The sequence below is a fragment of the Molothrus ater genome, chromosome 2, assembly GCF_012460135.2.
Source record: "Molothrus ater isolate BHLD 08-10-18 breed brown headed cowbird chromosome 2, BPBGC_Mater_1.1, whole genome shotgun sequence".
NCBI lineage: Eukaryota > Metazoa > Chordata > Aves > Passeriformes > Icteridae > Molothrus > Molothrus ater.
In genome coordinates, this window is record NC_050479.2 from 21968357 (window position 1) to 21989733 (window position 21377).

The window sequence follows — 21377 nt, forward strand, 5'->3', positions numbered from 1 at the left end:
CTACAAGCTTATTTCAGAACCTACCCCCCTCCAAAACTATTTAACAATTCATTTCCATTTGATCCTTGAAACAGGCTCCATAATCAAAATTACATACACTTTCAACATTACTTTTTAAACAACCAGAACTGAAGTGCTAAGAAAAAACTGCTGTGGCACAGCCGGAAAATCTTCTAGTTCATAAAGACCCTGCTTTCTATTTTCTTCAAAATGCTCTCACAATTAAAGTAATGCTTATACTCTTTATAATCTGTTCAAAGCAGGGAATATTCTACTCCATTGCAATACCTGATAACAAAGTGCATTCTGTTACAAAATAATTTGCCACTATATTTGATATTATCTTATAGATATGAGTGTATGGTTTCAGTAATCTCTTCTTCATTGTAAAAAATACATTGTATTAAGCTAATGCAGAAAAGACAACATTGAATGTTATTATTTCTCATAATTGCTAACTTCCTGTCATGAGGAATTTCTTTGAGCTGTGAAAGAACATGAACTCTAACTACACATTACACCAGTATTTACAATATAAACTACATATAAGGGAAAGACTTTGGGGCAGAAAGGGTGTTTTACCTTGCAGCACAGAATTGTTTCAGTTTTTGCCTCTCCTATGCAAACAAAATGGCTGTACACATATCAGTATGTGGGTACAAAGTCCAGTCATGTGAAGTGAAACAGAAGAATGGAGGGGAAGAAGGACAACATTGAAAAAGATAATTTATACAAGACTGACAGGATTTCTTGATAAGACACTGCTTCACTACTACGAAACAATTTCAGCATGTCCTCATAATGGATATATAGATATGCCTAATCAAGATGCTTATTTTAGTTTGTTACTGAAGATCTTCTGTTAGACTTTTTCATGAATTTGCACTGTATTTTTCGAAAACAAGGGCTATGCCAGAATTTCAAGTACATTTCTGCCTTCTGTATACATGGGAAGCATTCCTACAGAATATCTACACAGCAATTCTACACAAACCACACTGAAACACCTTTTAAAATATAATTTCAGATCAGCGTTTTTCAAACTTTTCCATTGGAGGCACAGGATATTTTGAGACTCTCTTTTTATAAATACCATACACTATATCCCATCCTGGTTTCTTTAATATGAATTGTCTTAGAAACTATATGTTTCTAAGCTCCCAGAAAATGACTGCTTCCAGAAAGCCCAAGGACCCTAACATGAAAAATCATCATTAAACTTCAAAAAGTCCTAGCTAGTTGACATATTACCTTCCTTCTTAGCTATTGTCCTCCTCACCCCAATTTATGTATTTCTCACGAGGAAATTTGATCAGGAAGAGAAAGATGGATGTCCAAAGATTTGTGACAACCACTGCTGATGAAACTTAACAGAATCCAAGCCTTAAAACCTAAGTATGAAATTTTACTTTTTTTCCAGGCAAAACCTAAGAGCTCACAATGACTGTGAGAAATCAAATTGAACCAAGATTTTTGAAGAGCTGCCTAAATGCAAAGCTTAAATTACATTTTCTGTGGTTCAGGAAATCAGTACAGCTTGTCCTGAGCTTTCTTCTGCATTTCTCCTCTGTCTATTTTAAAATAACATTCCACTTTAACAACTTTGAAAGAATTTTAAATTACCAGCCTTTTCTCTATCTCAAATGCTGATGGGAAATGCTAGCCCTATCTTAAAAAAAAAACTGCACTATTGTTTTGCATTTATTCAAAGCTTTAGTAAGTGAATATAAAAAGCATTTTAAAAAGATCTTGTCAATCTCTCTAAATAAAGTAATAAAGTAATTAAAGTAATTAAAATTACTTTTTAATCCCTTTGACTAATTATACTTTAGATTAACAATATTTTAGAATGTATAAAAAAAACCCCCTGTATATGGACAAAAGAAGTACTGGAGATACAACAGATGAGAAGCAACATCCACTGACAAAACACATTTCTTGTGTACATACACAGCAGCTCTTAAATGAATAATAACTACTTCCAGTAAATTTTATTAAAACAAATTATTATTGACATTCATTCAAAACCTTATGATTATGTAAATTAGAAGAAAGTAATGATAAAAACAAGGATATGTATGACAAAATATAGATAAAAAGCAGACTTGTCTATGCAAATTAGCATGACAATTTAAGGCATTTGATATGGAAAACCAAAATGCAGTGTATAAAGATCTATTCATTCCAACTGTAACAGTATGCAAAAAATTACAATGAGGTAATGAGTGTAAAAATAAACATCCTTTCATATCTGAGTACTGAATGAAGACTGAATAGAGGGGGTTTGTTTGTTTGGGTTTCTTTTCCATGTTTGATTAAACATCACTAAGGGGTGCTAAAGTGACAATTACTTGCTGAGTTCAAAGCTTAAGCAGGAGTGAAAACTGAAATGCCAACAGGGAGGCTGCATTTAAGCATGGCCAATAGAGTACTATGCCACCCAGTAATGTATTCTCCAATGATCCATGTTACTTAATGGATTATATTCTCCATTTTGGCCAACAGGTGCTTTTGTGGTTTGGGTTTCTTTTTCCACACGGAAACGCAGAGTCAGATATGAACACACAGTCCATTTCTTTTCTTTCATAATATATTAGAAACATTATTTTTTAAGGTACTTTGGACTTTTGGTCACAAATTGGGAGTTAGTACCTACCGATTTATTTATGAATGTTCATATGTATAAAAGAGTTCAATTCATTGAACTGGTAAAGGAAATTATGGATTTAATTAGTGTTTGAGATGAAAAGGAGGAAGAAGGATGCATGACTCAATTTTCTCAATTTTCACTGGATTTTAGTGGTAAGGCAGAGCTGCAGCAAGTCAGGCCCTTTGTTTCAGTTCATCAAAACATCTCTGCTAAAGTTTCAGAAGTTTAGGATCCAACTTTACCACACAACTAAATGCTCATCTACCATGTATGGTACAGTGTCTTCGTAAAAACAAAACATGATACACTGCTATCTTGGCCTGCCTGGATGTTGGTGCACATGTAAATGCTTTTGCTTCCACATAAATCTCCTAATACAAACTTGTATTTTACTTAGATTCAAATGAAACATAGCAGCAACAGAGGTAAGATGAAACACAGGGTATTTGTTAACTTCTCTTATCATAGTGAAACCCAAGGAATATAGCTAATTTCAAAGGATATTTTTGAAAGACATTTACACAGAATTTAAAGATAAAAGTTTTGCTGTTCTAGGGACTATGTACAAATTGGGTTATTGGATTCTAGAGAATATTAAAAAATCTTCAGTGAGAAAAGATGCTTTAACTTCATTCTTCAGCTTAGTCCAAAAAAACATTGGCAAGTTTCCCTCTGAAAATTGTGTAGTCATGTACATATCTTGATAGAAAGTCCAGTACATGAACTTGTAAAATCTGTGGATTGCAGAGGACTTTATACAGGTCTGAGGAAGTCGCAAAAGCTTTTGTACATAGAACTCTAAAACACTGTCTAAAGGTTTTGGTCTAAAGGTTTTTTTAATGATTGTGATTAACTTTTGTTAAGACTTACACATGGGAGTTCAGCTGGAAGAACATGTTGGCTATGCCATGCAAGAAGAAAGATTCAGGTTTTGTAGTTGCTATAACCATAGTTTCTGACTATCAAATAATACTGGTCTAAGCTACTGCGAGTCATAAACAGAACATGACTTTTAAACAAAGATGGGCTTGAACAGGCAGGAAAATATTTTTCATTTTATCTACAAGATCATTAATTTTATTTCCTGGATGTGATGAAGTCAGAAAAAGCATATGGATATTCATGTCCCCACATGTTGGCAGGTCCTCCAAGAATCAACAATCATCCAAATACTGAAAAATTGAGATCAGGCAGTGTTTTACTTTATTTCCACCAACTTCAGAAAGTTCACCTAGTTGATGCTTGGTGACAAGAATGCCACATCCTGAGTGAAGCTCTATGCCCTCTGAAGCCTGTACGCTTTCCTCCATGATCTGCAGCTCCAGAATACACCCTTAACCATGCCCCATTTCATGACCACAACAAAAGCTTAGTTTTGGCATGGCACATTAGGATATATAGCCATCTTAATATTAAAAGTCTTGTTAATAGCTTTTGGAAAGTTGTATTAGTCTAATTTTTCCAGACGAGAGCATAACTATTAGCATAAAAAGGAAAAGTCAGTGAAAAACAGATTATGAAGCCAGGCTGTCAAACACAGTCATTAATATAATACTTATTCCCTTCTGCTTGTAGCAGTCACTGGTCTAAATGACACATACAACATTTCTGAAAGAATGCTACAATTCATTCTGTAGCACAGATTCTTGCAGATATCTGCCTCATTAGCCTTGCAAGATAGTAGTTTTTCATACTTAAAAATGCGTAAAGAGATTTTGAACTGTATGAGGTAATAAGCTCTTAATGGGCTAGAGATACTGTCCCTGATCTCTTTCACTGAAGCATGATACTGACTCCTCTTAATTAGTGAAACTACATATAGAAGTGAACCATAAAGAAAATTTTAAATGGGACAAATAGCAACAAAAGTTTTGAGCTTGGCACAATATGGGGAACAACCTGACTAATCAGCAGTAAAAACCAAACTATGGCAAAGACAGTAATTCAGCTCTTATGTTAATTCAAAGGTGTTGATCTATCTGGGACTAAGAAGGCAAAAAATAACTTTCTATTTGTCATTTATAAACCCCACAGCTACAGTAAATGTACTTGTGTGGTGGACTTCTCTAAGAAAACCTAAAATGCTGAAGAGCAATCAAAATACGAAAAGCTTCAGAAAGCATAAGTTACAATAGTAGATGAAAGAAATTAAATTGTAAAATAAAAGAAAAAAAATAAGAGTAGAGGAAAAACACAGAATATCCTAGCAAAGCAAAAGTTTCACTGAAAGATTCAGAAAATTTTAAGCATAATGTCTGGACACATATTTTAAGCCTATACAATTCTATTGCAGAGAATTCTTTCAGATCTTGAACGTCTCTTGTGGTCTTACCTATATGTAAGTACATGAAATGGAAATATAGGACTATTTCAAACCTGCAGTGTCACTGTAAGCAATCATTCACCTCACTGAACTCAATGTGAAAATGTTTGAGATTACCTGATTAAGTGGAGCTAGCTGTCTTAGGGAAAAAAGTCAGGGCCTGACTGGCTTGACAACACTTGAACTTCATTGCATTCTTCTAGGTATCTCTAGTATCTAACCATCTAACTACTAGTATTTACAAGTGGTGTTCCTTGTTTTATAAAAGTTTTATGAAAACAAGTGTCTGTTACTTATCTTCTACAAAGAACATTTCAACTGAAATATCTAAAATAAGAAATAAAGCAACATCTGTTTTGTTACAATACACAGAACCTAATTCCTTAAAATAGGTAAACATAAGATGAACTTAAAGTAAGTGGACAGCCTAGTTGTGGAACTATTTCCTCACCCAAAGATTATTCAGTGCCTTACATGGTAGCAGTCACAAAGCCTATTTGCCATTGCCTGTACACAAGAGCATGTTCTGAGGTATACTACCAGTATGTTTGTCTGTACATGGGAGAAGGAGAACAGGGCAGTAACTTCTGGGGCAAGAGAATTCAAAAAATTGAATTATGACTTGGTTGGGAGGCACACTAACTCTGGCAGCCAAGGAAAAGTGCCACTTCCCACAGTAAGGAACAGCCTGGATGTCTAATACAACTCTGCTGCAATGGGGACTCAAGAAGCTGGCTAGCTCTGTTAGGCATTGTCCCTTCTCCTCTCTGCACCATTTCTGCTTCCCAATCAGAGTTGCTATTTTTTATATGTATCGGTACAGTACTATTGCTTTTCTGCCTAGATAATTCTAGAAGCTGAGAATCACTGCAAAGAAAGAAAGAAAGGTCACAGTACTGTATGATAGCTGGCCTCAGCTGCCTCCCTGCACTTGCCAGGCTGTCAGCATGTTCCTCCTGATCATGCAGCCATTCTGGGCTGAGTGTCAGCCAGTTCATTTATTTCTATTCAACTCTTCTGGATAGATACAAACTTTCAAGGGCACACAGCCACAGAGTAGGCAGAATGTCTGAGCTCTGGAGATTCAACTCCCCAGCTTGTTGCATCCCAAGCAGGGAACATGCATATAAAACCTGAACATGAAGTAGCATTTCAGATCAGTAGCTTAGAGACCTTGTGACCCTGAGAATCACAATTCCTTCTCTCTCTTCTCCATCTGAAGATCTAATTACCACAGCCTTTGAAAAGTTTGAGCTTTGGAACCCACACTGGAAGGGTGACTGCATTCAGTTTCACCTTTACTTCCAGCAACCAAGTTACAGATGACTTGCTCAGAAAGGTTCACAGAATGTGCATTCCCCATGACAGTAGAAATACAAAACATTTTGATTATTCTGTAACAATCAAACTGTAGTAAAATGAACAAAAAAGCATTAAATCCACATGCAGACAAGACATAAAACCAATATAATAACAAATATTTTAGGTTCCAGTAACAATGGGAAGTTATAAATGAAATAATGAAAGTTAAAACATATATATGTTATAATAAAGTTATAGCATAATAAAAAATAAGTTACAGCAAACCCATATCACAGAAAAAATAAAGCAGGATACCATACTTCATATCATTTCTGGGTATGCAATCCCCTCTGTTCTAATCTTCCTGATAGTTTAAGGCTAAGCAGGACCCAGCCATTAGGCACATCAGGATTTTCATTACAATGACACTGCTAATTACCTGAACAGTTTGCCTGTGTGCAGCCAATATTTTATTAGAAGACCAAAAAGTATGTCAACAAGCTAAGTCACAATCCATAAAGGAGAGTAAATGGTTCTCAGTGACTTTAACAAAAGCAATAACGGCCCTAGAGCATGATATTAAGGCTTCCTTTCCCAGCTTCAGAAACTTTGTAGTTGTACAATTCCACCAGTAAATACAGCAATTGACATCTAAAAATCAACCCTTCTATAGTGCCTCATCTAAATTTACTGAGATGAACACATGTGAGTAACACATATCTTCATTCTCCTGCAGCGCAACACATCATCTTCCTTGCCTTTGTAACTATCTCACTTGTACTGTTGTCAATACCAAAATCTAGAAAACACATGGCTTTCCTATCCCTGCTTGCTTGGCTGAGAGAAGACACATGTGGTTGATTAAAAGAGCATATACCTCCTTTAAACCTATGTAATAAATAAAACATGACCTAGATCAGGAGTTCCATGGTACTATTTAATTTTTAAGACATATGGTCATCTTCCATTTTGTACCTATAAAAACATGAACTGAAACAATACAATTCACCTAATTCATAATCTTAAGGTGAAAAGCTCATGTTTGGTGATATCCAGCACTGAGAGGGGTTTTATTTTCTGAAAGCTTATAGGCTTAACTATAGCAACTGCTGAGAATCTCAGCTGATACATGAATTTACATTTAATTCTAAATCATTCCAGGTAATTTGTTACTAATAGTGGTTTTAACAGCTGTTTATGTAAATAATTTAAACTACTGGATTTATTCAAGTCTTTTGATTCTTTTTTAATATTCAAACCAAAACAGATTATAACCTGTTTATCCTTTGTCAAGGTGCCTGCAGAAAAAGAAAAATAAAGTCAGTCATTTCTGTGTGAAACACATAGTGCATGATGCTTCTATGAATGGCATAAAAAACAGGTAAGTGAATCAGTGCTTCGAGCACAATAGGAAATAGTGAAATAGGAAACTGCAATTATTGAATCAAATAATTGATTTGATAATCAGATGTATTACCTATGAAAACACTTAAACATATTCTGAAGCTTTTACTCTACAAGAAAGAACTCACTCACATACTTTTCAGTGAAGTACAAAATTTCCAGCCTCAAAGTAAACTCAAACAATATAGAAGTTTAAAAAAGGTTAAGAGGACCTAGTACATAAAACATTGTGTTGCATACTTATTGACCCCACAGCACCTGAGTATTTTCACTTTATCTCACATTCAAGAACAATAAAACCAATAAGATTTTAACATATTATTACAAAACCAGAGAAAATAGATTTGCTTGGCATTAAGTAGGGCTACCTACAGGCAGCTAATTTACAGGTGTTTAAAAACCTGGACATCCAGATATATATGTACCTTACAACACCATATATCTGCTTTGGTGTATGCCCAGATAGCAACATAATTTTTAAAATGTACATGAAGTTAGAATTGTGTTTTTCAGACTTTCCAGGATTCAAGTCCAGTTACAGAATTACATCTTAATTATTACATCCAACTTCATTCTTCTCAATATGCATACATCAGGTTTGTAGGAATATAATTAATTATTGGTGTTCATAATTACTGTGCTTCAACTACAATATGCTTCCCACAACTCTGAAGTCACTGAAATCCTTATAACTCAAAGCCAGCTTCAAGTAAGTAATAAAAAATAGAAGCAAACAAAAAATAAATTCCACAATTCTTAGTATCAAATTCTCAAAATCAAATTTTCACTCCCTTTCAAGAAAAAAATAACCCAACAACAAAACCAAATATTACTGGTGAGTCATTAGATACAGATATTTAAGATAGCTCAAAAAAAACTTAGATCAGCACAATTTCTTACTTATGTATCTAGAAAATTATGCTCCACCATGCTGCTTGGACTTTTACTTAATTTCATTCTGTTAGTAAAAAGACTTAATTACACAGAATAAACCTAAACAGTTTTCTATCTTGGGAAGATTTTCCTGTGTTTGAGCGCAGCTTTGAAGAATCAAGTAAGCTAACATCACACTGATTATCACTGATGAGCCACAGCAAAGCAAAGCAAATTGAGGTCATCAGCCCGTCAGCAATGTGACAGTCTTGAAACGTGTACCATAGGATTTGCAACCCAGACCATTTAACCCTAAAAATGTTCAGCTTCTGTATTACACTTTAATCTTTAGGCTATTTTCACAGATTGCCAATGACTTATTTCCACTTTAAATACTCACAAGTTTTGCAAAACCCTCATTTTCTCATACAAATTGGGAATTTACATGCTAAAAATAGTAATTTTTCCTCCTTTTAGGAGCTAGAAGCAATGGAAGTTATGATCAAACACTTTTTTCTAATTAGAACAATAAATCAAGGTAACAAGAAAAAGCTACATCTGTTGAGTAACAAATAAAGGTTTTACTCCCTCACCATACATACAATTAAAGAACAGATTTTTATAATATTTGCTAATTAGAAAGTTAATAAATGTACCTCAGGTAACACTGTCATACAACATCATTACCCATCCTCTTTAAATATTTGTCTCTTACAGCAGACAATCTCACATTCTTTCTTAAGACAGCATAACACTACCATTATAACTATTGAAATTACTATTTTTTTAATTCCCTTTAAGAGGTTAACACCTTTTTTGACCTACTGTATTTATGATTTTACCCCTATTGATTCTAGCTATGCTCCCACCTAAGTGTGCTACAAAAGAAACTATAAATGTTTGCTGAAAACAAAACTGGAATATTGACTTGTTGCACAGTGTTTATTGCAGAAACAAAACAGCCATGGGCATTTTTAATACTCATATATTGTAAGGTTACAAAAAAACCTCCTCAAAGCTCAGGAGCCATTTTCTTAAACCTACACAGAAATCAATTTCACAACTATGCACGGAATTTTTAAAAGACATTGAAGGTACTGCACACAATCCTTTTCCTAGCCTACACAGACAGGGCTTAAGCAGCATTATCATTACAGAATGAGACAAGATAAAAAAGAGAAAACCAACCCAAAACTCAAAAACTGTTGTTTGAAAGTCAAGTTTTATTATTCAAAAGGTACAAGTAAAGGCCAAGGATGTTTTATTTGTCTTATTTCACGAATAGGAGAAGGTGTCAGGAGAATTCTGTGTCTACATTTCACATATATGTCAGGTGAATGTACTTGCAAGGGATAGGCTTTGGGGCTAGGTAAGATGCTTAACAAGCCTAAATTAAAATTCAAATATAGCTATGTGACACCTAGCTATAGGTATTAAGTTAAGGCTTTAAAAGCCCCCACTAACTTGCTAAAATGGTGAAACATTGCCAATTCAAATGAAGGCACTGTTAGGAAAAAGGAATTGCTGCAAGGCCTACCTACAAATGAGACAGGACTCCCCCTACGTGAAGCTGCAACTAACCAGTGTCCTCACACAGAATGGCATAGCAGTACACATCTTCCAGCCAGTATGTCACCTTGGGAGCCTGTTACAGCTCTTTTCATGTCTGCCTCTGCAACCGGTGCCTCAGTGATCTTGATGCCCAGTGGAGAGTTACCTGCATGAAAAAATACAAAAGGAAAAGAAAACTGATGAGGTAGGTGCCCTCTTTCCCTCCTAGCTGCCCAGTAAAAATCGGATGATGTGTCCATGAAGGAAGATTTTGTTTCAACTTAAGAACAGTCTTGTTTCTTGAACTTCAGAACTTCTTGAATGTTTCAGAAAAAAACTTACAACACCCAAACCAGCTTTCAATTAACCATTCTTGCACTCAGCAACCTGTAAGAGATAGATTTACTCCTTCCTCACAGCTTCATAGAGATTTACATCTTTTTGTTTCAACTATAGTCTAGTGGAATAGTACCCCTGTAAATCTCTACACAGGCATGCAGAAGAGACACTGGCTAACATGTCAACTTGATGTCATGTTCTGTATTTCCCGCCAGCAGCACCAAACAGGATTTAGGAATCACAAAATAAGTCTGGTTGCAAGGGACCACCATGGGTCGTCTGGGCCAACCTCCCTGCAGGGTCATCCCAGAGCACACTGAACACAACTGCATCCAGATGGTTGTTGAATGTTTCCAGAGAGGGAGACTTCACAACCTCTCTGGGCAAGAAGTGCTATTCTGCAAGATAAGAGGCCCCAAGAAGAGAAATGGACTTTGTTTAAAAAGTAGAACAAGACAGAACAAAGGTCCAGCAGGCCCAGCCCGGCCCGGCCCGCCCCGGGTGCCGCTATAAACCGCCGCCCTACTCCGACCTCCCCGTTAGGTTTCCGGCCTGGCCAGTCTCGCACCGCGCGGGCCCCATCTGCCTCTGCTCCTGCTGCACTCCGGCTGCTCTGCCTCGCCATGGCCGCTTCCTCCTCGGCGGCCGCGCTGCGCCCGGTCACTCACCTGATCTTTGACATGGACGGGCTGCTGCTGGGTGCGTAGCCTGAACCCCTCTCCCCTGCACGGCCAGGTCCCCGCTCCGCTCCGCCCCGCGGCGGTGGGTTCCACCGTGCCGCCGGGCCCGGCCCGCCCGCCCCGACTGCGAGGGGCCGTGGCTGGCGGCGGGCAGCCTCTTTCCCTTCCCTTCCCTTTCCCCTCCCCTCCGCCTCCCGCGGTCGGAGCAGCCCAGGCTGTGGCTGCTGGTTCACGGCCTCGCTCCGGGCGAGCAGCCAGAACGCCCCGGGCAGCGCTGCTAAAACGAGAATGAAGGGATTAAAGCAACAGGAAACGAGTTAATTCCTTCTCCTGCTTCCGCTATTTGCTGCCTTTCGGGGGCAGATTTCGCCTTGAAGTAACAGACCAGGGGCTGAGCGTGAGCGGGGTACTCGCTCTGGCTGGCGGAGGGCTGAGCGAGGCTGGGGTGGCTGTGGGGAGAGCGGTGAGGGGCAGGCTGGGGCTGGCAGCCAGGGAAAGTGGGTAGGGAGCAGGACGGGCAGGCGGCCTGGGGCTCAGGGACCCCCCGGGCTGTGCCCTGCCGAAGGCCGGGAGCAGCGGGTCTCGGAGAGCTGGACAGCGCTCGGCAGCGTTTAGGGCTACCTTCTCCAACTGATGAGCCTGGACAGCACTCTGATAGTTTTCCCTTAGCTTTGGTATCAGTAGACTTTCTGCTTTGCAGGGTTACTCTATAGCTTGATGCTTCCCGTGCTGCAGCTCGGTTAGATCTTGGTGTTTGAACAGTTGCTATAACTAGGACAGTTTTTAAGTCTGCTCTTAACTATTCACTGTATGAGGACCCTCTGGTGAGGAATAATGGGATATTTTGGCATGTGACTTAGTTATTGAAATATTGTAAGTTATCACATAGGAAGCAGTTCTGGATATAGGTGAATTCCTAAAAGGTGTCAACTGGAGGTGTGTGCCTTCTTTCTGCAAAACATGAATTGTTGCAGTTTCTGAGAAAACTGCTCTGAAGTCTGTTGAATTACACTGTATTTCCAAGAAATGTGCACTTTTCCCTCCCTCAGGGCTGTAAGAGGTGAATGTGATCCACATTTACCTTCTAAAACAAAAATGACTATGCTATGTAAAACAGTGATAGAGTTGCATTTAGATTTTAGCTGCATTTTCAACTTCATCACTGGAGTCTCAAATAGCCTGGGGATACACACACCACACACACATATATATATATGTGTGTGTGTGTCTCTGTGTGTGTGTGTTTAATCCTATTATCTAGAACCAACTATTTTAATTTTGTTCTTAGAAGTTTCAGGAAAGCTTTTTTTAGTTACTACTGCTCTTTGTCAGAAGCTGGAAATCTCCTTCACACAGACAATAGTCACCTTAACAGGACAGTATTGGTAATGATACATGTATGTGATTTCTTCTATTTTAAAAAGTTACACATAAAGTATGTATTGTATTTCAGAAATCTTTCAGCTTCAAGGAAATAGACTGAAAATACTCTTCAAGTATCTTCCAGTACTAAGTAGTAAAAGTGACTCTGCCTTGGTGATTTTCATTATGTGCACTTCATTTCAGAGGACTTCAGTATGTTTCAGCCTCTGAATTCTATGAAACGTTTAACATTCTTGGTGAGCCTGTTTGTTTCATGATGAGCAGTGACCCTTGGGAGGCAAAAAGGCAGTCAGGAGGCTGCTTGGACTTTCCCAAGGTTTCTAAATGTTTCAAGAAATTTGGAATAATTTGGGGGAAAGAGTGATAAAAGGCATACGCAAATTAGATTCCCTCTGCCCAACATGCCTACTGTAAATTTTCTGAATGAGACAAATGTTCATATTGATGTTAACCTACATAAGAACCCCGTAATTTTCTTATGAAATTTTTAATGTGCCGCATAATGTTCATTGGAGGTGATAAAATGATTAACATACATATTTCAAGAAGCTACAGAAATGGCCCAAATGTACTTCCTTTCAAAGAGTACAAATAAGAGTTTTGGTATTGAATATCTATTATTGCTAACTTTTTTGAGTGGCTGGGTGATTGCATAGTTTAGAATAAAAATTTAGAAATTTAATTGCAATTTTTAGAATCTGAAGCTTCAGGTTTTGCAAAACTTTTTCTGAATAAAGTAGTGTCTGCAAATGTACATGACTACTTTTAGATGTTTTCACCTAAACCCTACTGATTTTATAGAACAAATATAAATTGATGTATAAATGATGAGAAAAATTGAGCATTAAATTCATCAGATGTAACGTGCCATGAACTTGCTTTCTGTAATTGACATACTTGCTTCTGAATTAAGGAAGATAATCTTTCTATCTTCTGATAGAAAGATTTCCAAAATCTTTGTGAGTATAAAGTCCTTAAATGAGGTCGGAGGCGTTCACAAGGTTCTTGACTTTGGAAACAATCCAAGTGTTACCCTATAAAACCTGCAGCCTATACTTTACTGCGAATCCTTGTCTGTGTGGAAGTGTTGCTAAGTCTGATCAACTGATATTTTATCTTCCCCCTCCCTCTAACATAATTGAGGCTGATTAAGTTGTCCTTGAGTTGCACCTTGATGTATCAGCTTACTTTCAACGCAGAAGTTACTGCCTCTGAGCTGCCTGTGGAAGTCCTTCAACCCTTTCATTCAGAGTCCTTCTGTATCATTGTTTCAAAGGTTATCTAACACCAGGTTTTTTTTTGCATTTCTAATCAATGCAATCTACTCTTCCTTTTTTTTTTATTACCTAATCTTTCCCTTTGAGCTCTTGGATGGAATCTTAGGGGTGATCACGCACTGTTCACTCGTCTGTCAGCCTCCTTTTTCTGCATTTCTAATCAATGCAATCTACCCTTCCTTTTTTTTATTGCCTAATCTTTCCCTTTGAGCTCTTGGATCAAATCTTAGGGGTGATCACGCGCTGTTCACCCATCTGTCAGCTTCCAGCAGGCTCCTCTCCATAGGGGTCTGTCGTGTGATGCCTCCTCCCAAGGTCAGGTCAGCTCTGTGCTGCCATGTGCTTCTGCAGGTGCGTGCCACAGCCTGCAGCTCAACTCCACCCATCTCTTCCCAAAGCATAAGGATCATTGAGTCCAGCTCCTTGCAGGACTTCTAAAAACTAGAACAGAGGACTAAGAGCCTTGTCCAAATGCTCCTTGAACTCTTGACAGCCTTGGTGCCATGATGACTGCTTGGGGAAGCCGGTTCCAGTGACTGATCATCCTCTCATGTAGCTTCATTAATTATCATAGTTGCTTAGTGGTGCACTGTGTAGTAGAAGCCAGAGGAAAAGGAATAACTACATCTTAATTTTTGTTGTACTGCTGTACTTTCTCAAAAAAAACACCTGAAACAACAACAAAAAAAACCACAACAAAACCTCCCAGCACGTCAATTAAGGCATTACATTTCTTAAGCTAAATTTCTATTTGATTTCCCACAAGTAATGACTTTAAATGCTCAGAATACTAGATTGCTTTCTCTTGAAATACGGTAACCTGTTCCTACAGAAGACTACTGTTCTAACTGCTAGTGTGTGGTCTAGTTAAAAACGTTAAACTATTTCAAATATTAATTAATTAATTAATCATACTAATAAATTAATTTAATATATTTAATTAAATATTTAATAACATTAAAAATATTAAACCTAGTTATGCACTTATCCAACACATAGTACAGGGTTAACAGATAATAAGAATAACAACAACAGAAACTTGAGATATTTGATTCCTAAATAAATTCTGTTGTTACAGTTGTACAGTTTGGATCTTGACATTTTAGCATATTGTAGAACATAAAAAATCAATGCTAAAGATAGAGAAGGAAAAATCTATTTAACTTGTGCAAAATATAAAACTAGAGTAATGCCCCCCAGGATCTATCGTATAAACTTACTGCATAGGTTTCTTTTTAAACGATGACAAGTAGTTTGTTATATAATTGTAGCCAATAGCTACCCTACTACTAAAACATAAATAGGATTGAATGTTGCCTTTGATGATCTGTGCTTAAACTTGGGCTGAAAACATTTAAAATTCTCTACAAGCTACATGTGTAATGTGAAAAACACGTTCACTCTCTTGTAAAAATTAAAAAGTTTATTAAAGGACGATAGGAGATAAGGACCATAAAGCAAAGGTTATTACGGCCAGGTGCATCTTGGCACTCATATAAGACCACACCGTCACCTTCAGGGATACCCCTTAAATACCTTTTCCCTTACATCAGCTTGTTGCATGTTCATAGACCCCTATGCATATCCATAAACTAGTTGACATTTTCCAGGAACTATTTTACATGGCTTCTCCTTGGGTCTGCCTTTTTAGAGCATGTATTTTTCATGGCTGTGGTTCTGGCTCCTTTATCACTTCTAGTTTGGGCCTTGGTCCATACTTTCTTCAAATGGTGAGTGCTGATAGTTGGCATATCTGTAGCAGGTGTCCTTATCCTGTGTTCATTGGATGTTATCCCATCCAAGCAGGCATTTTAACGCAAACATAGCTATTTCACTACTATGTCTAAGCTTAATTAACAACAGAAATACAAACTGTATCTTTATAAAAAAGTTGCTTTAATACCACACATATAAAACCTATTTTAATATTTGCAAAAAGCCAATATTATAATATGTATCAATAACATGTAATACTAACCTTTCCCAACTGACAAATGAACTTAGGAAAATGGCTGCAAAGATAAGATATTTCTTAGCGTTGTGCTTAAAGCTGAACTAGAGCTAAACTAATGTGCAAAGACCATGACACTTTAGTATAGGAAGTTTAGTCATGTATTTATTTTTGTTTAAATTTCTCCTAGGAGTAGGGATTGTTTTATGTAAATATTATTCTTGTCAGTGCCCCTTAGTGTTGGAAAAGAGTATCATTATATGAGATAAATCAGTGTGTTCAAATATGAGAGATGGTTCCTGGAGCAGCTTAGTTTTACAAGATACCTTCACCATAACTCAAAGTCATGTTCGACTGCACAGGCACAGGTATGCCAGCTTGTGACCATTTCCAGAGGGATGAAAACTAGTTAAGGCAATTGGGATCAGAAGTTGCTGTTTTTATAGCCACTGTCTCCTTTGTGTGAAGACCTCTGTGTTTTGTGCCACTTCTAAGACACTTCTGCATGGCTGGCCAGACAGGTCATCTCTGGTCTAAAATATAGAAGAAATTAGCTTGCAGTTAAATTTGTTGTAGTGTTGTGAGATTCACAAGAATTTCAGCATATTTTCTTTCTCCCCATTGTTACCTACTCATCGTCAAAAGGTCAGAAGTCAAAAATGTACTCTTACTTTCACTTTATTGCACGTTGCCTAGGAGATGGCTGTTACAAGAAAACTGATGAGAGTTCCATGCTGGAGTTTGCTTATGTGCATGCTGTCTCTTATTTAAAACAGCTTCCTATTTCTTGTGCATCCAAGCAAATAACACCAATTCCATTAAACATCAGGCCTCTCTAGATTGGTCTATGTTATGCCTTAAGTGCAGGAATTAATCTTCTTAGGCTATAACCTGGCAATCTTTGTAAGCCTATTTTCTGCCTCTGTGTAGTGGAAACTTACTTTCTTGTCATTCTCACTTTCCATCTGATTTTGGGAACAAAGAGGGAAGGGAAAATACTCTCTTGCCCCTGTGTTCAGTATTTGAAATTTGTTGCAAAACTAAAGAGATTAAGGATATTATTGGATTAGAATACCCTATAGATGCTTCATGAGCAAAACTTGGACTTAAGTAAAATAGCTCCTCATTGAGAATTAACTAACCATAAATACAGTAAATAAGATTTGTCATATGCTTGAAAGCTAACATTTTAATTTAACAGCAAGAAAAATTTTGGCAAGAACATAACAAACATACTAACCCAGAGCCTTACTTCTGTTATTCCCTTGATTGATTTGTGAATTGCCTATCCACATGGTTGCTTGTTGTTTGTAGTTAGAATAATCCAGAATCAGAGTAATTTCAGTTCAGCAGGGGTTTTTTTTGTGAGTTTTGGTTTTGATTTCTGTAGTGGCTACCACATTTCAAAATGCCATGGGCAGCATTAACAATGATTTTTTTTTTCCTTGAGAAATTAACCAAGGAATGCTCCCAAGCTGAAAGATCCATGATTTGATTTTAGTGTTGTACAGGAATTACACACAAATGCAGTGTATTTTTGGTGCTTATTTATAAGTTGCCCCAGACCCAAAACATTTGGTTATAAAGTAAGGAAAAAAAAAAAAACAGAGAAATCACATGCCAAACAGCTAATCCAGAGAGTTTTCCAGTTTCCCATGTGGCTTTTGTTTTCTGACTGTTACACACTTGCAATTGCATAGAGAGCCTGTAGTAAGTGGAGAGGTATGTTTTGAAAATGCTGGGAATGTAGAGGTTCTGTTTAGTGATTATAGAGGTGCATACAGCAGTTAGACCATTTATAAAAATTAGTCTCTTCCTATGCCTAAAAGAGGATTTTCAAATCTGTTTGTAGATGATAAGGATTTGTTGCATACGTAAACTGGCATGTGTATAAAGTTCCAATTATTTTGCTTTGAATGTAAATAATAAGGTGTCATAAATGGAATAGAATTTCACACAAAGAAAAGGTGCATAGAATTTTCCATTATAATAACACAATTTCTAGCTGCTGTATTCCAATTTTCTTCATACTTAAGAAGAAAAACAGCATTAACATCCCTGGTTTTATTATTCTACATACTGGCAATAGTTACACTCTGTACCATCTTGGACCCAGTTCTGCAGCTCTTGTTCTGAGTAGCTGTAATTCATTCATGTAGCCTTGTTGTGAGTTGCCTAATTGAGCTCTTGAGAGTGGAATTTTTCAGAACATCTTAATTTGGGCAGGGCAGTTTCTGATCTCTGAATTCTGCTGGTGTATTATCTCTGAGACACAATCCTGCTCTTGAATACTGGCATTTACACTTCTAATGGAGGAAGAGGAAGGGTGATTGTGGTTGCTATTATTTTTAACTTTTTTTCTTTTTTTATTGGCAACAGACCTTAATGGAGATGATAATTTTCACACTATGACTATTGCTCTTTTTAAGACCAAGAACTATGTTAACTAAAAATACAGAAGCAATTAAGCCAAATATCTTCTCCTCTCAAACTCTATTGCATTCATTATGGACATCTCTGGCATGAAGTAGATACTGCTAATGATTGTTGCTGCTCCTATTATGTGTTTATGTACATCTTTGTATCGATACTAATTTCTTTCGCAAGACTACTGAGAATTATATAACCAAAAATTTCCTGTGGCTTAGAATGGTTCTCTCAGAGGCTCCTGACCTTGACTTATCCCGTTTTGCCCCCTTTGATAAGAAGAATAAGAAGAAAATCATTGTTCTGACTTAAGGTTTGTTGAGGTAGTGCTAACCTTCATCAAGATTTTTTTTGGTACTTAGGGGAAAACCATCCTCTATTTTTAATCACTGTTTTTTGCTTCCTTTGCTTCAATAACTGGTGAAGAATGTATCTTTTGTGGTTCTGGTTTTTTTGATGGCTGAAAACTTTTTTGAACTTTCTTTTTTAATCAGTATTTTGTTCCTTGAAGGGTTGCATACCTGTTGACAGTGTCAGTTGTTGCTGTCTCCATTTATGTTTTCTGTTCTTGTGCAGCTTTTAATAATCTTTTTATTTTTCTTATAATGAATACCATATTCAGTAGTAGTTTGGTAGTATATATGATGCTGCATTTTGGAAAAACTTTCATCTAAGCATACATTGCTCTTTCTCATGTACTTTTCCAGGCTATTGTTATATATAATAGCTGGTTTCTTGTTAAAATGTATTCTTACTTTACTTCCTCTCTCTCTTTAGAGAAAGAGGAAGAAAAGTATGACATATGACATGTGACATATTTTTATAAAAGTCATCAAATAACTACTAATAGACTGTGTCTCATGAAGCAAATTTATTTCTAGCTCTTGAATGATTTCATTTGGGCATGGTGGGAAGAGATAGGATAGAACTGAGTGCATAGGCTGTGCCATAGGCTGTGGCACATGCCCGCAGAATGCCAGGGGGGCACAAAGGAGCCCAGGGGGGCACAAAGGAACACAGGGGGGCACAAAGGAGCACAGGGTGGCACAGAGAGGCTGTCTCCACCTGACCTAGGGGGAGGAAGTGCCACGCAGCAGAGCCCTACAGAGAGGAGCCTGGCAGAAGCTGACAGGTGAACTGCACATGATCACTCCATAGAAGGACATTTAGAAAGTGTTGCTGATGTGGCAACATGGGATAAGTCACCTGTCCCATGTTGCCACATCATGGTAGTGAGAATTACCATGTAAGGGAATGCTGTGCCTTGAAAAAGTGTATAAAACCAGCTCATTTTCTTGAATAAAGGATTCAGATTCCCTCCCAGTCTGAGTCCATGCTTCTGTCATTGCAGGGCACCACTTATGGGTTAGCATTACAAACATTGCTTTTTTCTCTGCTGCTTGTTTTTGGATTGCCTCTGCCTGTGTGTGGTTCTTTTGGATAAGTTTCACATGCAGTTTGCCTCAGGGTAATGCAAGGCATTTAAGAGGAAAGCCCACTTTACTTAGTATTTGTCAGTCCAGTCTTTCTGTCTAACATCTATGTGAATGTGCTCATGACCTTTGTCATTATATAATATGGGCAGTGTTAGAGTGTCTCATTCTTCCAGCTCATTAATGTGTGCTCTCTGACCTGCTGTAATAGGGCCCCGTGTCACCTTTGCTCTCCACAGGACGGGCTCGTGCTCGCCCTTTGCAGCAGCCCTGTGCTCGCACGTGCTGCACTCACTGGCTTTGCTGCCAGGCTGCTCAGCCCTGGGCATGGACTGTCAGCTGTGCATAGATAGGAGTTCACTCAGGCTCTCTTCTCACAGTACCAGTGTCACTGTATACATAAAATAGCCTGTTTATGTCAGGGCATCTTGTGAAACATTGTGTCTTCAAAATTATCCTCTGCTTTAATTGCTCCATTTGTGTGCAATGTAAGCTTAAACAGAGTACCTATTCAAACTAATAGAATATACCTTTATTTGATTACTGACCAGTAATAAGTGGGATTATATTTTATGGATTGGGATGTTTTATGAGTTTTGACACTGGTACTGGTCATTTGGGAACATTTCTAAGCAAGAGGAAAAAAATTGTACTAGTACTAGAAGAATGAAGTAAAAGATGATGTGTGTTTAATGAAAAAAAATAGGATTATAGTGTATCAGAAGGTTTGAAGTATGAGAAATTAATGGTTTAAGGTGGAGCATAAGTATACTGAGACATATTTCTTTTGAATAAATTGTTCTATGGTAAAGATATTTTTCTTTGCTTGTTTTGTAATTTACATATAGGAACCTCCTTTGACCTGTCTCTCCAGGGAAGAAGAGTATGCTCATGCATGCCTGTAAAGTGACATAACCTTAGATACAGTCAGTGTTCTGCTACAAGATCATTATTACAAAAAATTGCACCATGTAAAATGGTGGATCTTTTCATGCTAGGACTGAGTCTTCTCTATAGCATTATATTATTACTGGACTAACAAAGTGTTCTTTGCTTTATGGCTCAGGGGAGATGGAGCCATAAAGAGCTTATCACAATGTAATAAATTTCTAGTCTTTAAAAATTAAAAACAGTGTTTCATGGGGAACATGTCTCAGGAAAATGAAAGTATTTGGGCCACTAAGGTATTGTAGTCTATCTAATTGCTATTCTGCTGCCTAATAACTTTCACTCTTATTATTGTTGTAGATCATATTTTTATTATATTTACCCTTTTACCATTTTTAATTTAAATGTTTTCGTTTTTCATGGATGAAGGTATCTAGGAGTAAAGAGCAAGAAGTAGTGTTGCTGTTCTGGTTTTGTGTGTTCTAAAATGTCAAATGTTTTATGTGTCAGTTTATTGCAAATTCTAGAGTATTGCAAAATTTAATTTCTTGGAATGTTTGATTCAGAGTTCATTTTGCATAGTTTACTGTTTATCATGGCTTTGTCTTTTCCAAAATAGAAATGAACTATTCCCCTTTATTTTGCAGCTTGTTTTAAAGAGTAGTTAGTGAGTATATGGATTTAATAGTAACAAGATAAAATTCTAAGTTGTTAGGTTACAAAAAACCCCTGAGATTTGATCTGATTTTCCTAGAAATTATTCTCAGTACCATCTTGAAATTCTCATTTTATCTGAGTCATCTTGACTTGGCAGCTGATTTGATAGTGCATATAAATAACTTTTCCCAAATCCCCTGTTCTTTTTGCCATTCTTTTTCTTAGAGGAGAGCATCATA

General features: G+C 37.2%; 2 protein-coding genes across 7 annotated transcripts in view; one reads left to right on the forward strand and one right to left on the reverse strand.

Annotated features, from left to right (window-relative positions):
* STS (steroid sulfatase) overlaps positions 1-11456 on the reverse strand; it is a 124221-nt gene extending 112765 nt beyond the window's left edge. For 2 of the 6 annotated variants that reach the window (XM_036386426.2, XM_036386447.2), the window contains exons 1-2: positions 11111-11446; positions 10090-10269 (exon numbers count right to left, since the gene is read on the reverse strand). The gene's annotated coding sequence lies outside the window, so the exon portion shown is untranslated. Of the gene's footprint in view, positions 1-10089; positions 10270-11110 lie in introns of all 6 variants that reach the window. The other 4 variants (XM_054513986.1, XM_036386465.2, XM_036386455.2 and 1 more) reach the window with 4 other exon arrangements.
* Positions 11311-21377, forward strand: part of PUDP (pseudouridine 5'-phosphatase) — a 56795-nt gene continuing 46728 nt past the window's right edge. Inside the window, exon 1 of the mRNA XM_036386477.1 lies at positions 11311-11438. Within this exon, the coding sequence (XP_036242370.1) occupies positions 11411-11438 (28 nt within the window). The 5' untranslated portion in view covers positions 11311-11410. The remainder of the gene's footprint in view (positions 11439-21377) is intronic.